At 46.3% G+C, this 18,954-nt stretch overlaps 1 protein-coding gene across 10 annotated transcripts in view; it reads left to right on the forward strand.

The window, feature by feature from the left end:
• The window catches only part of FADS6 (fatty acid desaturase 6), a 51,893-nt gene extending 33,490 nt beyond the window's left edge, over positions 1 to 18,403 (forward strand). For 9 of the 10 annotated variants that reach the window (XM_044983708.1, XM_044983709.1, XM_044983705.1 and 6 more), the window contains 6 exons: positions 5,897 to 6,453; positions 10,934 to 11,100; positions 13,109 to 13,289; positions 14,759 to 14,946; positions 15,865 to 16,044; positions 17,441 to 18,403. In XM_044983708.1, the coding sequence (XP_044839643.1) occupies positions 5,901 to 6,453; positions 10,934 to 11,100; positions 13,109 to 13,289; positions 14,759 to 14,946; positions 15,865 to 16,044; positions 17,441 to 17,590 (1,419 nt within the window). In that variant the 5' untranslated portion in view covers positions 5,897 to 5,900 and the 3' untranslated portion in view covers positions 17,591 to 18,403. Of the gene's footprint in view, positions 1 to 5,850; positions 6,454 to 10,933; positions 11,101 to 13,108; positions 13,290 to 14,758; positions 14,947 to 15,864; positions 16,045 to 17,440 lie in introns of all 10 variants that reach the window. The other variant, XM_044983711.1, reaches the window with a different exon arrangement.
• The last annotated feature ends 551 nt before the right edge of the window (positions 18,404 to 18,954 follow it).

Genomic DNA, 18,954 nt, shown 5'->3' on the forward strand with positions numbered 1-18,954 from the left:
TACCACAGATTTCCTGTTTGACTTTGAACAGCCACTTAGGCCTAGATCCTCAAAGATATTTGAGCATCTAACTTCCCTAGCATCTAGCCCAGTGGGATCCATATATTGATTGGGGCCTCTCAGCACTCCTGTAATGAAAATAATAAATGGTCAGTTAGCAAGTAACTAGGACATTGTCCAGATTATACATGGCGCTTGTTAGCCCTTGCAATATCCGGTCTACGAAGTGCTGAAAAAACCCCACTGGTGCACCTAGATATACAATAGGGTAACCTGTTATATTGGAATAACCCTTTTACTAACTATTTCCCCATGCTTATTCCCCCCCCCCCCAGTTCCCTACATCTCCTTGTCAATTGCTGGAAATGGGCCATTTTCATTACAACTACAAACAGTTCTTTTTCTCTCCTGCTGATAATAGCTCACCTTAACTGATCACTCTCCTTATAGTGTGTATGGTAACACCCATTGTTTCATGTTCTCTGCGTGTATATATATATCTTCCTACTGTAGTTTCCACTACATGCATCCAATGAAGCGGGCTGTAGCCCATGAAAGCATATGCTCAAATAAATTTGTAAGGTGCCACAAGTACTCCTGTTCTTTTTGCGGATACAGACTAACATGGCTGCTACTCTGAAACCTTTTACTGTGTTAATAAAGTACCAGTTTCGTTTCCCTATCCAGTGCCACCTGCTGGTAACCATGAGTCTAATCTTAATCTTGGCGAATATCTTTCCTATATGCTCTATGCCAGGGGTTCTCAGACTTTTGTACTGGTGACCCCTTTCACAGACCAAGTCTCTGAGTGCGACCTCCCCACCTTCTACATTAAAAACACTTTTTTTATATATTTAACACCATTATAAATGCTGGAGGCAAAGCGGGGTTTGGGGTGGAGGCTGACAGCTTGCGAACCCCCTATATAATAATCTTATGACCCCTGCTATATGCAGTGTTGTAGCCATGTTGGTCCCAGGATATTCGAGAGAGAAGGTGGTTGAGGTAATATCTTTTATTGGACTGATTTCTGTTCGTGAGAGAGACATGCTTTTGCACTTACACAGAACTCTTTCTCAAGCTCAAAAGCATGTCTCTCTTACCAACAGAAGTTGGTCCAATAAAAGATATTACCTCACCCACCTTATCTCCTGCTAACATCTAAAAACAAGTCCTGAGCTACAGGAATAGGGTGAAAATCTACGTATTGGTAGTGATCCACTGCCATTTGATAACAACTGCACGTTTACACTTGCCCTCTGCTTTGGTAACACATCGAATAAGTGTGATCCACTCATTAGGATGAACGGGGATTAACAATGATTGTTTGAGCTTTTCGAGTTGTTGATCACAGAATCCCACAGCGTGTCAGGCACTGGTCTAACTTTCAAAAGCTTTAGAATGGTTTTCTCAGTCTAAATCTACAGTTTAGTCTCAGTCCCTTTTGTAATATGCCCATCTTGATTTGAACTCGGAGCTATGTTTAATACATCATTCTGACACTGGCTCATCTGACCCAGCTAACTCTTGAGCAGTCAGAATTTAGCACCTCAATCCGATGGCTGTTCGGATGAACAGGACCTTTCCACCTGAGACCAATGATTAAATTTACTGTCACAGTTACTCCCCTCACCCCTGATGTTCCCCCACTGGCCGCCTCCAAAAAAATATCCTCAAAATCACTGCACTGCAAACTGATGCGTGAAGGGCCTATTGGTTATCATATTCCTTTGTCTGGTGCTGCGTTTGACAACCTAGTGTTGATGAAGACACTGCTAGCTTCCCCACTGTCGTTTTCTCATGTGCTCTCTCAATATGTCCTAGCTGTGAAAGTGGACCAGCATTGGAATTTCTTAAATCTCTGACTCTTTGATGATGGGCGGGGGGTGGGGTGGGGTGAAATGCAATCTGCTTTATATACAGTTTTCATAGGGTGACTTTTCTGGGGCTTTGTGTGGGATGACTTTGTAGCTGGAATCTGCAAATGTAAGCCAATGGGGACAGCCTGGATGGCTGTGGACATTTGTTCCTTTCCATGCTGAGTGTAGGACTTTCCAAAATAATCATAATGGGTGGAATTTGACCAAATGTAGAGAATCTAGACAAGAACAACACACCACTTAAGCTCTTATTGGGGACATACGGAGTTTAGAAGGCCATGTGCAGCTTTTCTATACTTTGGGTGAATGTCACCCAATGTCCTTGCATAAGATATGTCACCTCCACATGCAGCATTTAGTAATTTGCTTCACAGGATGTTGCTAATGAGTTCATGTTCAAAATGATCTCTCAGCTGTCCAAATGTATCTCCAGAGTCACACACTTTAGAGTTAGAGTATTTTAAACTTGCTGCACATTCAGATGCTGTTTCAGAGTCATCTGTGGCTTAGGAAATGATCTTTCAGCCACGATATGTTTGCTGTGGGAATAAAAATCTAATCATTTAATGAGCTTGTTACATTCAGTGTCACCTAATATTGTGTTGCCATAAGGTCCGTTGGGAGAGGAAATGACTTTGAGCCAACTTCTGACATAAACATCGTACTTCTTTCCTCGTGGCTCTAAATCATTTGCTTAGCAAAGCTAGATGCTCCTCACGGGGGCTACAGCTGGTATAACTTTGTCAGAGCACAAGTCAGACTCTGCTGAGACAGGCGTGTTTCTTTACTTCTCTTTTTCTTCCTCTCTTCTTTAAAATACTATCCACCCTGTCCTTTTGGCCGATGTTCTTTCCATGCACAAATGATGAAACCATGTAGCTTAGGGAGAACTGGCTGAACTGTTTATCATGAATTTAGCTCCATTTTTGGTGATTATGATTATTAATAAAGCACTTCTTTGACTGCGTACTCGAAGACTTGAGTCGTGATCGAGTTGTGGGGTACTGTGCAAACACTATTAAAGGCATTTGCTGCTTGTTAGTCATGTGAATGTATTTGCTAGATGTAAGCGTTCGCCAGAGTTTTCGCAAACCATTTGCAGCCTATTGATTGTGCACAAACTGTTCACGTTTGCTGTTCGCTATTTTCTGGTTGAGTGGTGCGATTGGTCACCCACAGGAAGTTACATGGTATTGTTTCTCCACCCTTGTTTGATGACTAAAACTTTCAAAGTGGGTGGATAATGAGGGACAAATATGAACATTCAGAATACAATTTTGAATGAATAGACATTTGTGTTAAAATGATGACACTCAGGATTCACATGTCAAGAGGACCCAATAATTGTCCAAATAATAAGGGAGGTTCATCCCAGTGAGGTCTCTGCTCTACTCTCATCCCAGATAAGCTCTGTTTTGAAGGCTTAAGTGGAATGCAGATGGTGCTAGCCCTCTGCACAGGGGTAAATTTAATCTAATAGTGAATAACTACTACTGTGACCCTGTGAATCAGAGTGAACTAAACTCTATATTTTTGCACATACAGATACTTATGAACCAGGTTTCCTTTACTGGTCAACCAGCTGTACCTCCCAGGCTAAGTGATTTTTATTTTAGATTGAAGGAGACAACACACTAAGAAGGAACAAATATAAAGTCTCCATGAGACAAAAAGTGGAATGTATTTCTTGCTCTGTCTCCTTCTACAGTCTGCCCCTTAGCTAGCAGGCAGCCAAGCAGGGTTCTTTTATGTGTTTGTACAGTGCCCAGCACATGGGGTCCTGGTCCATGACTGAGGAGGCCGCTAGGCACTATGGTTATACAAATAATAATACTAAAAATGTTGTATGCAGAAAGCAGAGCCATAGCTAAGGATACTGCTGTGCCAGACTGTTGTGGATGAAGCAATAATAAAAGTCTGGAGGTGAATTGGGCTTTGTCCATACTAGGGGTTTTAGCCCTCAGTGTAGCTGCACTAGTGCAAACCCCTAGTGTAAGCAGGCAAAGCCAATGGAAGTCATAGTTTGCATCAGTGAAGTTTACCCCTGCTTGAAACGGGGTAAACTGCACAGGTGCAAGTCATGGCTCATAGCAACCTCCCTTTTCTACACCAAAGATGTGTGCTGGAGGAGCTACATCAGTAGCCAGCCGCTGATGACTGCCACTGGGCCAAATCCCCAATGTGGCCATGACGTTAGAGAGAGAAATAGATGTTTTATTTAGAAACTCAGTTCAATGGCAGGAGCAGGCGAGGAACCTAGAGCATTCTCTGAGCGGAGACTGGTTCTCCCAGAAATCCACCCCCACAACGGTATTAATTATATAGGCATTACTACATCCAAGCAATGGCCTGGGGGCAGGAGACTCTTATGTAGCAAGTTCTGAGAGCTGATTAATCCTTTAGTGGGTGGCATCTACTGCACAGTCACGATGTTGTGCCAGTGCATTGGCTCTGGAGAAGGGCTGTAAGATAGAACCTTAGGCATGTGTTTACTGGGGACCTTTTGTGCTCAGCCAACCGGTTGTTTCAACCCACTATGAAATCCAAGGTCTCTTCACCCCCTCGGGGGTTCCTGTGATCTCTCTCTTCTTGGTCTGGGGGTCTGGCTTAATTAATGGTTCAGCATGTGCCTGTGCTGCTGTTATGGACCCCAGAGGAGATGTTCCTTATGGGTCCCAAATGGACTGGGTGAAGTCCCCAGCAAGAAGGGAGAATAGTATCCCCAAAGAACAAGTCTTTTACAGGAGACCTCCGCTATAGTTTTTAGCCAGGCAAAACCCCATAGCCTCAATCTCTCAATTTGCAGAAGAGAAGGGAGCAAACTAGAAACAGAGAGCAAGAGAACGTGCATGTGTCACCTGGCACCTGATCTCTGGTACTGGAACACCTCTGCACCCATCTGGCTGTGTCTCTTTGTAACCCTGATTCATCCCTCACCCCTGACTTCTCTTAATCTGCTCATTAAAGGCTGTTGAGCCTGAGACAACAGATCCACCCAGTACCCTCTGTGCTTTCTCTGGCTCCTCTTCTCTTGGGAGTAAATGAAACACTATCCTCTGGCCTAGATACACCGCTGGTGTTTCTCTCAGTAGTTTCCACCAGTGGATTTCTCCACCTTTACCATTTCCACTGCCTGTCTTTCTAGCCCCATCTCTTATTACATTCTCTTTTTCCTACCCCTTTTTTCCCTCCCTCCCCCCCCCCCTTCCCGGGCACATTCCTTGTGCTACAAACTCCCAGATCCCGGTACTATGCTGATGGCTGCTTTTAGAAATGGGTTAATGCTGCTGCTAACTCTTTCCCCTCCCTGCCCCTTGTTTTCCCTCCTAAACCCGCTTGTATTTGGTACCTATATGTAGGAACATTTGGAGAGAAAAATAGGAGCACGCCTTGTAACTCCTTTAAAATCCCTGGGGCTAAAGGAGCTTTAGGGAGAGACAGTGGGAATATGATGAGTATCTTGCTCTGGGATAGGAACTGTCCTTCCTAACTAGGATGCTCGGCATGCAAACAAGGTTTCCCCCAGCTGTTCTGTGTCTCTGGCTGCTCTCTTTGTCCTCCCTCTTCTTGCCTCCAGCACAGCTCTGTGCTCCTCTATAGGAGCAGTCACTTTTTTTTTTTTATATCGCTGCCCTTCTCACGTCCTTTGGCTCTGGTGAGAGCAGCAGAGCTCCTGCCTGCCTGCACAAGCTATTCTTCATGACAGACAGAGCCAAGGGCAACAGACACAGCAGCACCATGAGGGAGACAGAGTCAGAAAGGGCGTGGAAGAAGCACATGAGGGTGAGAAAGGGGCAGAGTCTAGGGATGGGACTAAAGCCAGCTACACATTACTAGCACTAAGCAATTTGAGCTTGCAGTCTGCAAGCATTTCAGATTGCACACTGTGGCACTTCTGCCAAGGCCAGCTGCATTTCTCTGCTGCCTCTGCCCTTCCCGGGACAGGCTCATTTGTTATCTGATCCTGCAGAGGTACTGGGACGTTGGATCACTCTGCAGTGTCCTGTGCTCTACAGGGGGATGGAGCCATGGCAGGAGATGCTGATGGAGAATCAGGACCTGTACCAAGAGAGACAGAAGGGAGAGCAGCCAAGTGAGGCAGGAGCAGCCAGGATAGAGCCGCTGCAAAAAGGTTCTCCCCTAAACCATGGAGTGGAACAGCCAGAACCCCCAGGAGAAGGAAGAAATGCCCAGCAGAAAGGTGAGAAATTGGGGCAAGGGGACACACCAAGTCAAGAGACTGCAGATCCAACACAACAGCTGCAGACTGGCATCAGCAGAGCGGGTCCCCCAGAGCAGGAGGTGACTCCGAAAGGAAAGGATCCAGGGCCCACCTTAAATCATCCAGTCCTGGATGGAGATGGAAACACCTCCGGAGAAGAAGAGATGCCGAGGGTCTTTCAGAGAGGTGCCAAGGAGGAAGCGGAGCCGCCTGAGGAGGGGAGACGTGAGGAAGCCCTGATGGGGGAGCTCTCTGAGCTGGTGCAGCAGGTGGTGAAGAGAAGCAGCTGGTGGGAGAGACATGGCATAGATGACTCTATCATTACCCTGAACTTCCTCATCCTTCCTGCAGGTAAAAGTGGGAAGGTTTGTGTCAACTAAGGGAAGGAAGGGAAGGGCCCCTGTGTCTCCTTATTGCTTTCTCATTACACATTAACACAGGGAGCTGTATTCTCTTTGTGTTAGTAGGCATGATAGCTCAACTGCTTATTAACCACTTATGTGTTGCTGCTAATGGGGCGAAAGGCACCTCCAAGTACTGCCCCCGTGTTCCAAAGCCCTACTTCCCATACTGCCCCATGGGAGCTGCCGCGGGGGATGGTGTCCGAGATCTGCATTATATGAACACAATTAGCTGTTGGTGACAATTGGGGTCAGCAGCGGGCACAGCTGAGCCAGTGCTGAAAGCAGTTTAACTGCAAGTGTAGCGCCAGGCAAAAGGGCCTCAGATACTGTGGTGATGGGAGCAGCATAAGAACCTGAATATAGTAGAGCTGAACTGTGTTCAGCATCATTTCAGTACCTGTGCTTTAAACCTGCTCAGGCTTAAGGAGTTGATGCAGCTTGTAATTGTTCCTGCAGATCCGGATTAAGTGCACAGAGCTTCAGGTAAGTGGGATGCCAAGGCAGCAGCCTTTTCAGTGCCTCTGTCCTCTCTGATTTAACCCTTTAATGCAAAGATGTGCATTTGGGGAAACCTTCCTTGTTCAGCACTACTGGGCTGCCATGTAATACTAGCTCTGTCTGTCCCAGTGAGATCTTCAAAGTGGGAGCTCAGCCCTCCCGTGGAAGCTTTGTTATTGTATTTATATGAGTAACTTCTTATGGTTCTGATGGTAGGTGTGATGGAGGAGAGATGTATTTTTAACTACAGGCCGAGCTGGTCTTGCAGCTTCTCTCAGGATGTGCAAGAATGGCAAATACAGGCCCTCGTTCATCATCTGGCAGCCAGTGAGCATAAATTTTTGCTGTGAATAAGAGGTACGAGAAGCAACCAGCTGCGAGCGTAGGTGTTGCACTGTTCTGTGGCTGGTGGTTCTTCACTCATCCTGGGACAGGTATTTCCAGGTTGGCCCAGTTATACTGGAGTGCTTCTACGCCTTACAAACAGTGCTCACACCTCTTTCACAGGCCCCTAAACCAGTTTGGGAGCTAGTGAGGTGTCATCTCCTGGAAGTGTTGCATTAGGATGGAATTATGAAGACAGCAGCCTGTGCTTAATTCTACATCTAAACAGCATGAGCCAAATGTATCCCATTGAAGTCAATAACGTTACACCTCTAACCCACTCACTTCAGCTCAGGGTTGAGGGACTGGTAGGGTGCTGAAGCTGCTGCTCTCATGTATGTGTCTCGTTGTATTGTGCTACATCTGGAAGTCCTTTCTGAGGCAAAATTCCCCTTTGGCCTAATTCTTGGTGGGATTGAGCACCTGTAACACCCCTTGATGGCAATGGGCGTTTTAATTATGTACTCAGCACCCTTCAGGGTTTAGCTCAGTGGGTATTTTGCCTAAGGAACCCGGTAAAAACAGGGTAAGTATTTGGCCCTGTGTAGAGGGCTTGCTCAGCCCTTATTTAGGTAGACTCTCATTGATTCCAGTGGGAATTTACCTGAGTATGAACTAATTAAGACTCTCGGGACTTACAGATCGTTGTAGAGTACCTCATTGTGTAATAGGGGAGCTGCAGTGCCAAGCAAATAACAGGTCCCTGCCCCAAAGAGCTTAGTCTCGGTATATAATCAGGTACAAACCAGGAGGCATAACGGTGTGATTGTAGCTAGAAAATGCAAGAGTTGGGTAGCTTCTCAGAAGTGTTTTGAATAAGGAACGAATGGGAGTTTGGTGTTGGCCAAGGCATACTAAGCAGCGTGACAGATGGCATTGAGTTAGGAGTGGGGAAAGAGATATGAAGGGAGCTCTTAGGAGGGAAGCTTCCTTGGGTGCAGTTGGGTGGAGCTGGAGATGCAGATTAAGATGTAGGGAACAGATTTATGGAGTGCCTTAAAAGTGAGGAGCAAAGCCTTGGCTTTAATGTGGAAGGAAAGAGGTCACCCACAAGGAGAAAAGGAGGGAGGGGGGGACTTAGAGACCTGGGTTTATGGCTGCTTAGCTGAGCTGAACCAGAACTCTGGAACATTTTGCCATCACTGTTTATTTGACCAACCTTGCGAGGACTTCCACTCACCGTAAGGGCATTTCTCTGTTTGGACGTTTGGATGCAATGCAATACCTTATGAATGCTGTTTCCAATCAATTCCATAATGTTAGGGAATGTTCTATTGATTTTGGTGGAAATGCAAAAATTGGAAGGGGGAAATGGGACACATGGAGTCCCTGGCATCTGGTTAGCAGAGCCAGCTGCTTCAACCACCTATAATAGTCTATAGATCAAGAGCCAATTGATGGCAGCCATTAACAATACTCCTCAGTTTATAGGGTGGAATGAGGAAAAGGGGGCATGGAGGGAAAATAAGGAATTATTATTTGTATTACTGTAACACCTAGGAGCTCAAGTCATGCACAAAAGCCCCACTGTGCAAGGCATTGTGCAAATACAGAGCAAAAAGATGGTCCCTGCTCCAAAGAGTTCACAATCAAAATATAAGATAAGAGACAGCAGATGGATATAGACGGTGTGTGTGTGTGTATGTACACAAGTGAACAATGACACAGTATTGATCAGCGTGATGGGCAGTGTTTCAGCACCAACAGCCTAACCATTCTGGAGTTATTTGTAGGCATCATGGGATGCCTTGCTTGTGCCTAATAAATCTTGCCGCCCTCCCCCGCATCCCCCCCAAGTCCAATCAGCATAGAGATCCAGTTCCTTCTTGTTAGGGGTTTTTATTTTCCTCTTACCTTGTGCTCTGAGCTGCAAGCTCAGCTGACAGGAGAAATCCACTTGCATGACTTCTGTTCATGGAAGGAGAGACAAAACAACAAATGTTTTTTGTCCTCTTTATCGTCCCACAATAGTCAGTCTGATGTCATTGGACCTTTCCGGTTGGGCAGATGTAACACCTTCTGTTGGAAACCTGCACACCGCCTTCAAAAGATGAGCCTGGGAGCTTAAATTCATAACTTTGCTAGACACTGAAAATCATGGAGCGAATAAAGACACTGGATTTATGGCTTATTACAACAATTATAACCCATTACTCCTCCATTTTCTCCCTCGTTCATGACTGGAGAGGTATTAACTGGCCACTTCACTTTCAATAGTCCCTTGCAATATGTGTTCTCTCTGATCCTCACATCTAGGCTATTTCTAAATCTTGCTGCTTCCTTTTGCAGGCCTACACTACAAACTTGCATCGGCCCAGCTGCACCGATGCAGCTGTGCAACTGTAGTGTGTCTGGTGAAGACGCTCTAAGCTGATGGGAGAGCACTTTCCAGTTGGCTTAATAATTCCACCTCTGCGAGAGGCGGTAGCTAGGTTGACGGGAGAAGATTTAGATATAGCCTGGATGTGAGGATCAGAGAGAGGTTCAGGTTGAAGGTTCTGACCTGTCGGCTGCGGGAGGCTAGCCCCCGGCCAGCCCCGTCCCCTCACCCAAGGACCTGCCCCCTTCCCCCGCCGGAGCCCCCAGTGCCGGATGAGTGGCGCCCCCAGCCCCCGAGCACAGGGCGGGCAGTATGTGCCCCCCCCGATACCCCTAAGCACAGGGTGGGCAGCCCCAGCACCTCCAGCCCTCCCCCCCGAGCTCCAGGCAGCGTCGTCCCAGCTCCTGGGGCCCCCCAACGCTGGGTGGCCCCAGCCACCCCAGGTCCTGGCTGCCCTAGCCCCAGCACGCTGCTTCCCTGAAAAGGACCAGCCTGCCTGGGCTGGGGCCATGGGAGAAGGACAAGCAGGGCTTTTGGGAGGAGCATGGGCAGGGCCTTCCCCAGCCTATGCACCATGCTGCCCATGGTTATGGGCCTGGATGATGGTGTTGTCCACAGTGGTTGAGAAAAGAGAGAGAGGGGAGGGCTTAGCAGTGCGGAGGGGGGGGTTAGGAATTGTGTTTTAGTCATGTTTATCCACAAGGTGCACACACAGTCTCTGTGGTTGCGGGGGACGGGACAGGGGAAGAATGGGGGATCCTGGTAGGGAGGAGGAAGGCTGGGAGGGACACAGAGCCCATGAGGGGGGCAGGGAGTTGCTGGGAGTCCCTGAAATAGTGGGGGATGGGAGAGTAATGCCCAGGGAGCTTGTGGGGGAGACTGGAGGAGTGCAAGAATCCCCTGGTGTGTGCAGGGCACTTTGACTACATAAGCATTTGCCCTTAAATTTGGGGGGAAAAGCGAGTTGGATAGTCAGCCAATGTAGCTAGGTGCTTTTATGGCCCTCATCCCCGTTGTTTCTGAACTGGGTACCTGGATTTCCACTTTACCTTGGTGAGAAGAAGGAAAATGGAGACTCCTTCAGCATGAGATCTCATTTGCCCAGGAGAGCTGTAGTTCTTATGGGGAAAGCAGTCCCCCATGGGTCTTGCCTTGGCCATTATACTGGTCTGATCTTGACTGTCTAGAAGGCTTATCAGCTCCAAGGTTTTCTTTCTGTCTCTAGGGTTCCTGTGTCTGCGTTCAAACAATGCCCTTCTCTTCCTGTTGGGCATCTTCATCTTGGGCATAGTGCACCACACTGTAACAGTGAAAGGAAGCCACTTGGCCAGCCACAATGCCTTGACGGAGTCCAAGTCTTGGGGGAAAGTGTGGGCCATATTCTTCCTCGAGGTATGTAATCAATGTGTGAGAATGCTCCGGAGTGTACGTTTATAGGAGGTGCTCAGATTTCATGGTGCTGGGTGACTATAAAAACCTAGATAGCTAGGCAGAACACTGCAAAGCTTTACAGCTACACCTTGTAGCGTTGTATGGATGTGGGGTGGTTTGCTGCATCCCTGCATGGCAGGTGTATGTGAATATGTGCACAGGCACCGACTTCTGCGGGCGCCGGAGGGTGCTCAACCCCCCTCAGCCTCTGGCCCCGCCCCGACTCCACCCCTGCCCTGCCCCTTCCCGCCCCTGCCCCGCTCCCATTCTAACTCCTTCCCCAAAGTTTCCGCCCCCTCTCTGCCCCTATTCCGACTCCTTCCCCAAATCCCCATCCCGGCCCCGCCTCTTCCCCTGAGAGTGCCATGTTCCTGCTCCTCCCCACTCCCTCCCGGAGCTTGCTACACTGCCAATTCAGTTACTTTCGATTCATGTGGGTGTAACTGAGATCAGAATTTGGCACATTAGCTCTAATCAGCGTCTCAACAAGTTGCAGTGTATTAACCGCCACATTCCTCTCCAAAGAGGGGGGAGATTTTTTTTTGATTTTGAAAATGCAAAAAGGAAATGAAGGCAATCCTCTCCAGTCTTCTCCTGATAACCACCTGCCCCGCTGATCCATAACTTGTGAATACATCAGCTCCTGGGATCAAATCTTCATTTCAAAAGCCAGTCCCTAATGGTGCTGAACTAGTAGCACTTTCCAATCAAGGGACAGATATAGTCAGAGAAAAAAATTACTTTTAAAAACAAATTAGTTCTGCTAACTAACTTTATTCTTTTAAATTAATAACACTGTAGCAGAACGAGAAAAACATGTTTTTGACTGTAGATTGTCTGTATAGATAGAATGAGCACTGCAATCTGCTGGCTATTAAGTATGTACACCACTGCCCTCTTCTGAGCAGAATCAGAACTGTTTAGGAATGTGTTGTAGTCTCTGTATTGTTGATGATTCCCAGAGATTCTCCCTTGGCTCAGTTGGCAGGAGTTTGTGCTTCTTTTGAAGCAGGAGGAAGTGAGTTCTATCTCTGCTGGTGCTGCAAAATTGCAAATGGCCTTGGTGTGCAATGTAGTGATAACCAGGAAGTATAAAGTGAACACAGATTTGTTATAATATCTTCTTGTCATATTAAGGTCATACATCAACTCTGAGACCATACTGGAAACTTGGAATTTCCAAAATGAAGAGAAATTAGCTTTCCAATCAGTTAGGGCACAGACATGAGCTCCTAACTGTGTAAGAGTTCATACATTCAGAACAGCCAAAGGTATACATGATCACTAGATGCATCACTTAATGGAGCTGGGCCTGACCCTCAATTCTGCCTCTCACTCTCAATTTACCCTCAAGCTGGGGGTTGTTTGATTCAGTGTTTTGGCTAAAGCCTGTCTCTGATAATCAGTAAACCTGAATAACTCTTTGTGTAACTGGAATGTTCTTATCATGGTAAATGACCTTAGAGATTAGTACTGTCCTCAGCTGTAAAGTACACATCTTTGTGTAACTCCAGAAATTATCTACCATGGTTGTATCATGCAGCTTCAATAGCATTTTAAGGCATATGTGCAGGGCCCCATTAGATGACATAGGCGGTCGCCTAGGGCGCTAACATTTGGGGGGCAGCGACTGTGGCGGCCGGATCTTTGGCCGCCCCGGCCATCGGCAGTATTTTGGGGGCGGGACCTTCTGCCGCCTCTGTTGGGGGCGCCATTTCGTGGGTGGGACCTTCCACTGCCTAGGGCACAAAAAAAGCTGGCAATGCTCCTGCATATGTGGTGCAGACAACAGATGCATTTCTCGAGTGTAGTTACATCATATCTTGTCCTAGTGCATGACAATAACAAGGCTTTGAATGTGAACCTCTATGGTGAGGTCATCCCAGTGAGACAATGCTGTGTACCTGCCATGTTCTGATCCTTGCATGCACGCTGTTCTTCATTTCATTCTCTTTTCTTTCTCTTCCAGGTTTGCTCGGCTTTCACAGCAGAGCAGGCATACTACAACCATGTGAAACTCCACCACGGTTACACTAATGTTATCAGACTAGGCGATTCCAGTACTTGGAAGCTTCCTTTCTTGAACCGATATGTCTACATGTTCATTGCACCCATTGCTATACCCATTTTAACCCCTCTAGTGGCACTTGGTATGTTGCTTTCCTCTGAGATATTTTTCTTCTATAAGTATTGTTTAAAACCTAAAAGTTTTTTTTTTAAACTAAAAATTAAACTCGTTTGTAAGGCCCCAAAAGAGAAATACAATTATCAGCATTATGGAAGCTGCAGTCAGGTTAAAGGCCTGATGGTACTAGGAGCTGTACAAATGCAGTCCCTTGCCTGAACAGCTTACCATCTAAGTTAGGATGAGACAGGGCAAGTGTGTATAACAGACAGTAGGAAGGAGCAGGAGAAGTCCTTTGGGCCATCTGCTCAAAACTAAGGCATTTGCCACAACCATCTGCAGGGCTGCTTGATTCTTAAACTGGCACAAAAGGGACCCTTTTGAGAAGCAGATTTTATTCAGAAAGGAATGCACTCACAAAAACTCCATATTTAAATATATTGGGTCAAATACTGACGACCATAGGCAAATCTCACATTGAAGTCAATGGGCCAAGTGCCTGAAATCCTTATTTATTTTTAATTCAGTCCATTCTCAGACCCGTTGACTTCAGCAGGTATTTTGCCTAGATAAGGACAACAGGATCCAGGTTTTTATATACTTCTTCAGATCTTCAAAGCATTATACAAACATTGAAGCCCTTACCCAGGCCAGATCCTGTTGTCCTTACTCAGATGTATGTAGGATTGGTCAGGGGCATGCTAGGCTGGAATATAATGAAAGAAAGGGGTGGAAAATATTTGAAGTGTACTGGTGTCAGTGCTAGGGAGTGTAAGAAGATGGTCTCAGTAGGAAGAATGGGATCAGGTGGTGCAGACATTGGAAGAAGAGACTGGATGATAACTGGGGAAATACAATGTTCATAGTGTATGGAAGCTCTTCAGTCTACAGGAGGCCAACACACAACCATGGGCAGTGAACAGCTGCTAATTGCTTGCAGAAAAATCATATATAGGACCAAATTCTGAGGTCATTATTTAAGTCCTGATTCTGCAACCCTAACTCATGTTGCAGAGTAGCAGTAGCATTCCATCAATGAGACTACTCGCTTGGGTGAGTGCTACTCAGCATGAGTAAGAGTTGCAGAATTAGCCTTTAATTTTTACTCGGTCCTTGTTCAAGCAAACGCCTATTGACTTCAGTGGGGAATTTCACCCGAGTAAGGACAGCTGAAGCTTAGTAAGGTCTTCAGTATCTGACCCATACATTGTCTCAGGACTAGAACAATAATCAAGTTAAACCAGAAACAAATCCATGTCCTACAGCTCCCTTGGTGACACTGTTCAAAAATTTCCACTGAAAGGCAGTGGAACCTTAGGTGCTGAAGTGGATCTGGGATCAGGTGCTCGTGGAATTTGTACATTGTGACTGACCAGCGCCTATCCTGGGATTTAGAATATAAGCACTACAGCATTATTCCCCAGCTGGGTAACCTGGAAGATGTGGGGAGGGATTGACTGCTGTCCTACACGTTGTCTGTTCTTTCTTTCCTAGGTTTGCTGAAGGATGTTGAGTTGAAAACGGCTCTCCGGACCCTCTGCTGCATGTTTCTTGGGCTCTACTCCCATTACTGGCTCCTGGTCAATGTCTCAGGGTTCCAATCAGTGCGGTCTGCCCTCATCTGCATGTTGATCACACGATCTCTCCTGGCCCACCCCTACATCCATGTTAACATCTTCCAGGTAGAGACCGCAAACTCCAGCTTGTACCAAAGGCCTTGGAAACAAAACAAAGCAAAGCTCCCTGTATTAATTAAATAGCTGTCACTTTGACTTTGGCAACTGAAGTGTCTATAAACTTAAGACAAACAACCCGATTCTGACCTCAGTTGCACTGATTTCACATCACATTAGACTCAGGTCCAAAATGTCGAGGAGACTGATGTCAGTTGGCATAGCAGTGTGCAGAAAGTTGAGAGAGAATGAACACAGAAGGCTGGATTCTGATCTTAATTACAGTGGTGTAAAAATGAAACAAGTCTAGTGATTTCAGTGGAATTTATCCAGTTTTATACAGGTGTAAATGAGATCACAATTGGCCCCTTCTCACACTAAGAGAAGATGTTACTTTAAAATCCAGGTGCATAGAACCACAAAAGTGGGTAGTCCTTGCATGTTGGGGATTCACTGATAGATCTATCTTGACAGGCCTAGGATGAAATGCTTATAGATGGTGAGATTCTGATCACATTTAGGCAGGATAACCCCTCTGAAGCCGCTAGTGTTTCCAAGCTACTGTAGTATTATTGGACTCTGGCACAGAAGCTTCTTTTCTATTTGCCATGAATGGGTGGCCCTGGGATAATGTGTGGGAGCAGTGTGTGAATGCTTCCACACCATGCTTGACCTGTAAGTAGTGAGTGGGAAACTAGAGCATTCCAGTTGATGGCACCAGCCTGTTACCTTTTATGAGGACTCCTCATCCCCATAAAGAAGGAGACTCACAAGATCATGTACAGAAAAGGATGAGGAGTTCAAGAAACTGCCACTATTCTGCCCTGGCCTGACACAGTTGGATTCCACCCTTGTCCTCAGGAAGCCCTGCTCCCTATCTGCCTGCTGTAGGAAGAGATGCCATAGTCTTCCTGTTTTGTCTTGTAGCACATTGGCCTCCCGATGTTCTCTGCTGATAAGAAGCCCAAGCGGATTCACCTGATGAGCCTTGGAGTTCTGAATCTGCCCCGGAATGCCCTGCTGGACTGGTCCTTTGGGCACTCAATCATCAGCTGCCATGTGGAGCATCACCTCTTCCCAAACCTCTCTGACAACATGTGCCTGAAGGTAAGAGATAAAAGGAGGGCACATCCAGAAGGTGTGTGGAGGGAGGGGAAGTGCCATTTAGCATAGAGAAGATTGATGAGCATGGGAAGAGGTAATGAGGAGATAAGTTTGTGTTTCCCCCTTCCAGTTAACTAAAATGGAGGTGGTAAGCCTCTTTCCCTAACCTGCAGATCTGACCATGCTTCTGCGCTCTTCTGTTTGCACCGGCTTACCCTCTGCTTCCTCATTAATTTTAGACTCCTTCCCATTTTCAGAACACTCCATAACTCCATCTCTAATTCGACCTCTGTCCTCATTTCCTCCCACTCCTCTTCTTCCTCCCCACACTCTAGTCAATCTTCTCTCCAACCTTCTTCCATTGTCTCCTTCCTCCATTCTTGACGTTGTGCTTTATTATTGTAACAACCTACCAGTGAGTGTTTAGCAAAGTCCCCCCTCTCCTCCTGGGAAAGCTTTTCAGGTCCTGCCTAATCTGTGAATAATTCCAGCTATAATCATCATACACCTGCTATGGTTGACCTGTATTCTGTTCATTTGTCCACTTGCAGTGTATTAGATGTAGGCTCCAACCAAAACCCTAGATCCAAACACCCCGAAATTTTGGGAAAGCTGAGATCTGGATCTGTACTTTGCAATCCAGGCCCATCTCTACACTGTGTTTGTTTGACACCATTTACTAATAGACTCATTGACTCATAGACTTTAAGGTCAGAAGGGACCATTATGATCATCTAGTCCGACCTCCTGCACAGTGCAGGCCACAGCATTCTAATTTTACAGTCCCATGTATACTTCTGGTGTTAGTAACAATAAAGACATGGTGCTACTGTGATACCAACTCAAGGCAGTGTCCTTGTCAGATCTCACAAGATGAGCAAGGTCAGGCTTGGGAGGTCTAAAAAACAAACAAACCTTCAGGTGCTGCAAAAGGTGGTGTTGGTAGTTCAGTAGGTGACACGCTTCCCTCTATGCCAATATTGAACCAGTGCCCCAGCATGGTATGAGGGAAGGATGGCGGAGATCCTAGCTTTCAGGTGAGGTGCAAGATCAAAGTAGTGAGCGCTTGTGGTCGTCTGACCCTTATGACAAGAGAAGGGCGTCAGCTTCAATATCCTGCCCTTATTCCAACTCATCTAAATTCCCTTTGCTGCTCGAGTTGGATACTGTATTCATCTTCATTCCCTGAGTTAAGCCATTGTGTAGTGTTAGCTACTGTTAAGCAGTTTTTTTGCATTCCACCCCAGAGTTGGCTACATTTTGGCAGTAGGCGACATGATTCCTACTTGCATAGTTTTCAAAGGACTTAGTGATCGCTCTGGAGGAAAGGCCCTGTACAAATGTAAGTCATCATCATTAGAGTTTACTGTGCCATTTTAATACTACCTTTCCCTTTTAGATCAAGCCCATAGTCTCCCAGTACCTGAAAAAGAAGAAGCTGCCATACAACGAGGACTCCTATATGTCCCGACTACAGCTGTTCCTACACCGTTACGAGGAACTGATGGTCAATGCACCCCCAATAACTGAACTTGTGGGGATTCAATGATAGGCTCTGGAACACAACAGCAAGACATAGGGCTGTTTCCTGTGCGTCGTTATAACATCGGACAAGATCAGGAACTTTAAAACCAAAGACGTTGCCCTTATAAAGCAATCAAAGAGGAAACAAGTTTGCCTGAAGTGTCTTGCTTTTGGACAGATAGAAACACACATAGAGACCAAGAAACGCCACTAGAATGATAAATTGTGACTGAATGGTGATGGGAAAGAAGGGAATTCTGTAGCTCCAATACAGTAGGATCAAATGGGAGTTTACCAGAGGTATTAGAAGATGGTATTTATTTTTCCTCCATTCTCTTTTAACTCTTGGACAAAGGTCGCTATTGATTCTTGTTTTCTTTACTGCTGTGTCTCTGGAACAGGACAGGGAGCCCAACAAGAAGGGGAAGTCACATCCTATCCAACTCCAGTGTGCCAAAAGGACAGGATGACTCAGGGGATTGGCAGTGGGGCAGCCTTTAACGCTAGGTCAATGGTTCAAATCTGGGCAAAGCTTGTATTTTTGGAACAACCGAAAACTGGTTCCCATCCAATGGCTCTGATGGCCCGTGTGAATTGAGTTGATGGCTCCAGTTCCTCAGAGAAAAATGCCCATATTACAAAACCTTAGTCAGCAGATTCAGTTGAGAGGCTGAGGATGGAATGGGCCATAAAGAATGTACTGCTTTAAAGGTGGTCTCTCCAGATTAATGGAGGCACATTGGTGGCGTGGTGTAAGAGAAACTTGCATGGCTGCAACCTATGCTCTACCTGTTTTGTGGATAAATAAATTCCTTCCAGGAGTGTGGATTTGACAAAACTAGCCAGAGCAGTTTGGGGGTAAGTTGGTGGAACGTTTTTGTGCTGCCTCTTCCCCCCAGTGCAACCATGGTTTCACCCCAGTGCACAGAGCAGGATGGATGATTTGCAGAAGAGTTAGAGAGTGGATTCTTTGGGGTGTACTTCAAACTTAACTGGCTTCTGACATGTGGAGTGTTTGTGTTGTGGGTGGTCATGGTGGAAATCAGAAGGTTACCCCAGCCTCCTGCTGCAAACATGGAACCCAGCTGTTTGTCCTGGCCAGTGTACATAGGCACCAACATTGCAGAAAGTTTTGTAATAGACAGTTATCCAAAGAAGGCAGGACTCTGGGAAGCCTGCTGGTTTCTAGCTACTGGAGGGACTTTGTGCTCATTCAGGAATTTTGCCATATACCTAAGGTGAAATCCTGGCCCATTGCAAAACTCTCAGTGACTTCAGTAGGGGCAGTATTTCACCCTGGATATATAGCAATATACAAATGTTAAAGGTAAAATGTTCAAAAATGCCTAAGTGATGTAGGATCAGAGTCCCAGAATGTTGCCCTAGGTA

This window comes from Mauremys mutica, chromosome 12 (assembly GCF_020497125.1).
Source record: "Mauremys mutica isolate MM-2020 ecotype Southern chromosome 12, ASM2049712v1, whole genome shotgun sequence".
NCBI lineage: Eukaryota > Metazoa > Chordata > Testudines > Geoemydidae > Mauremys > Mauremys mutica.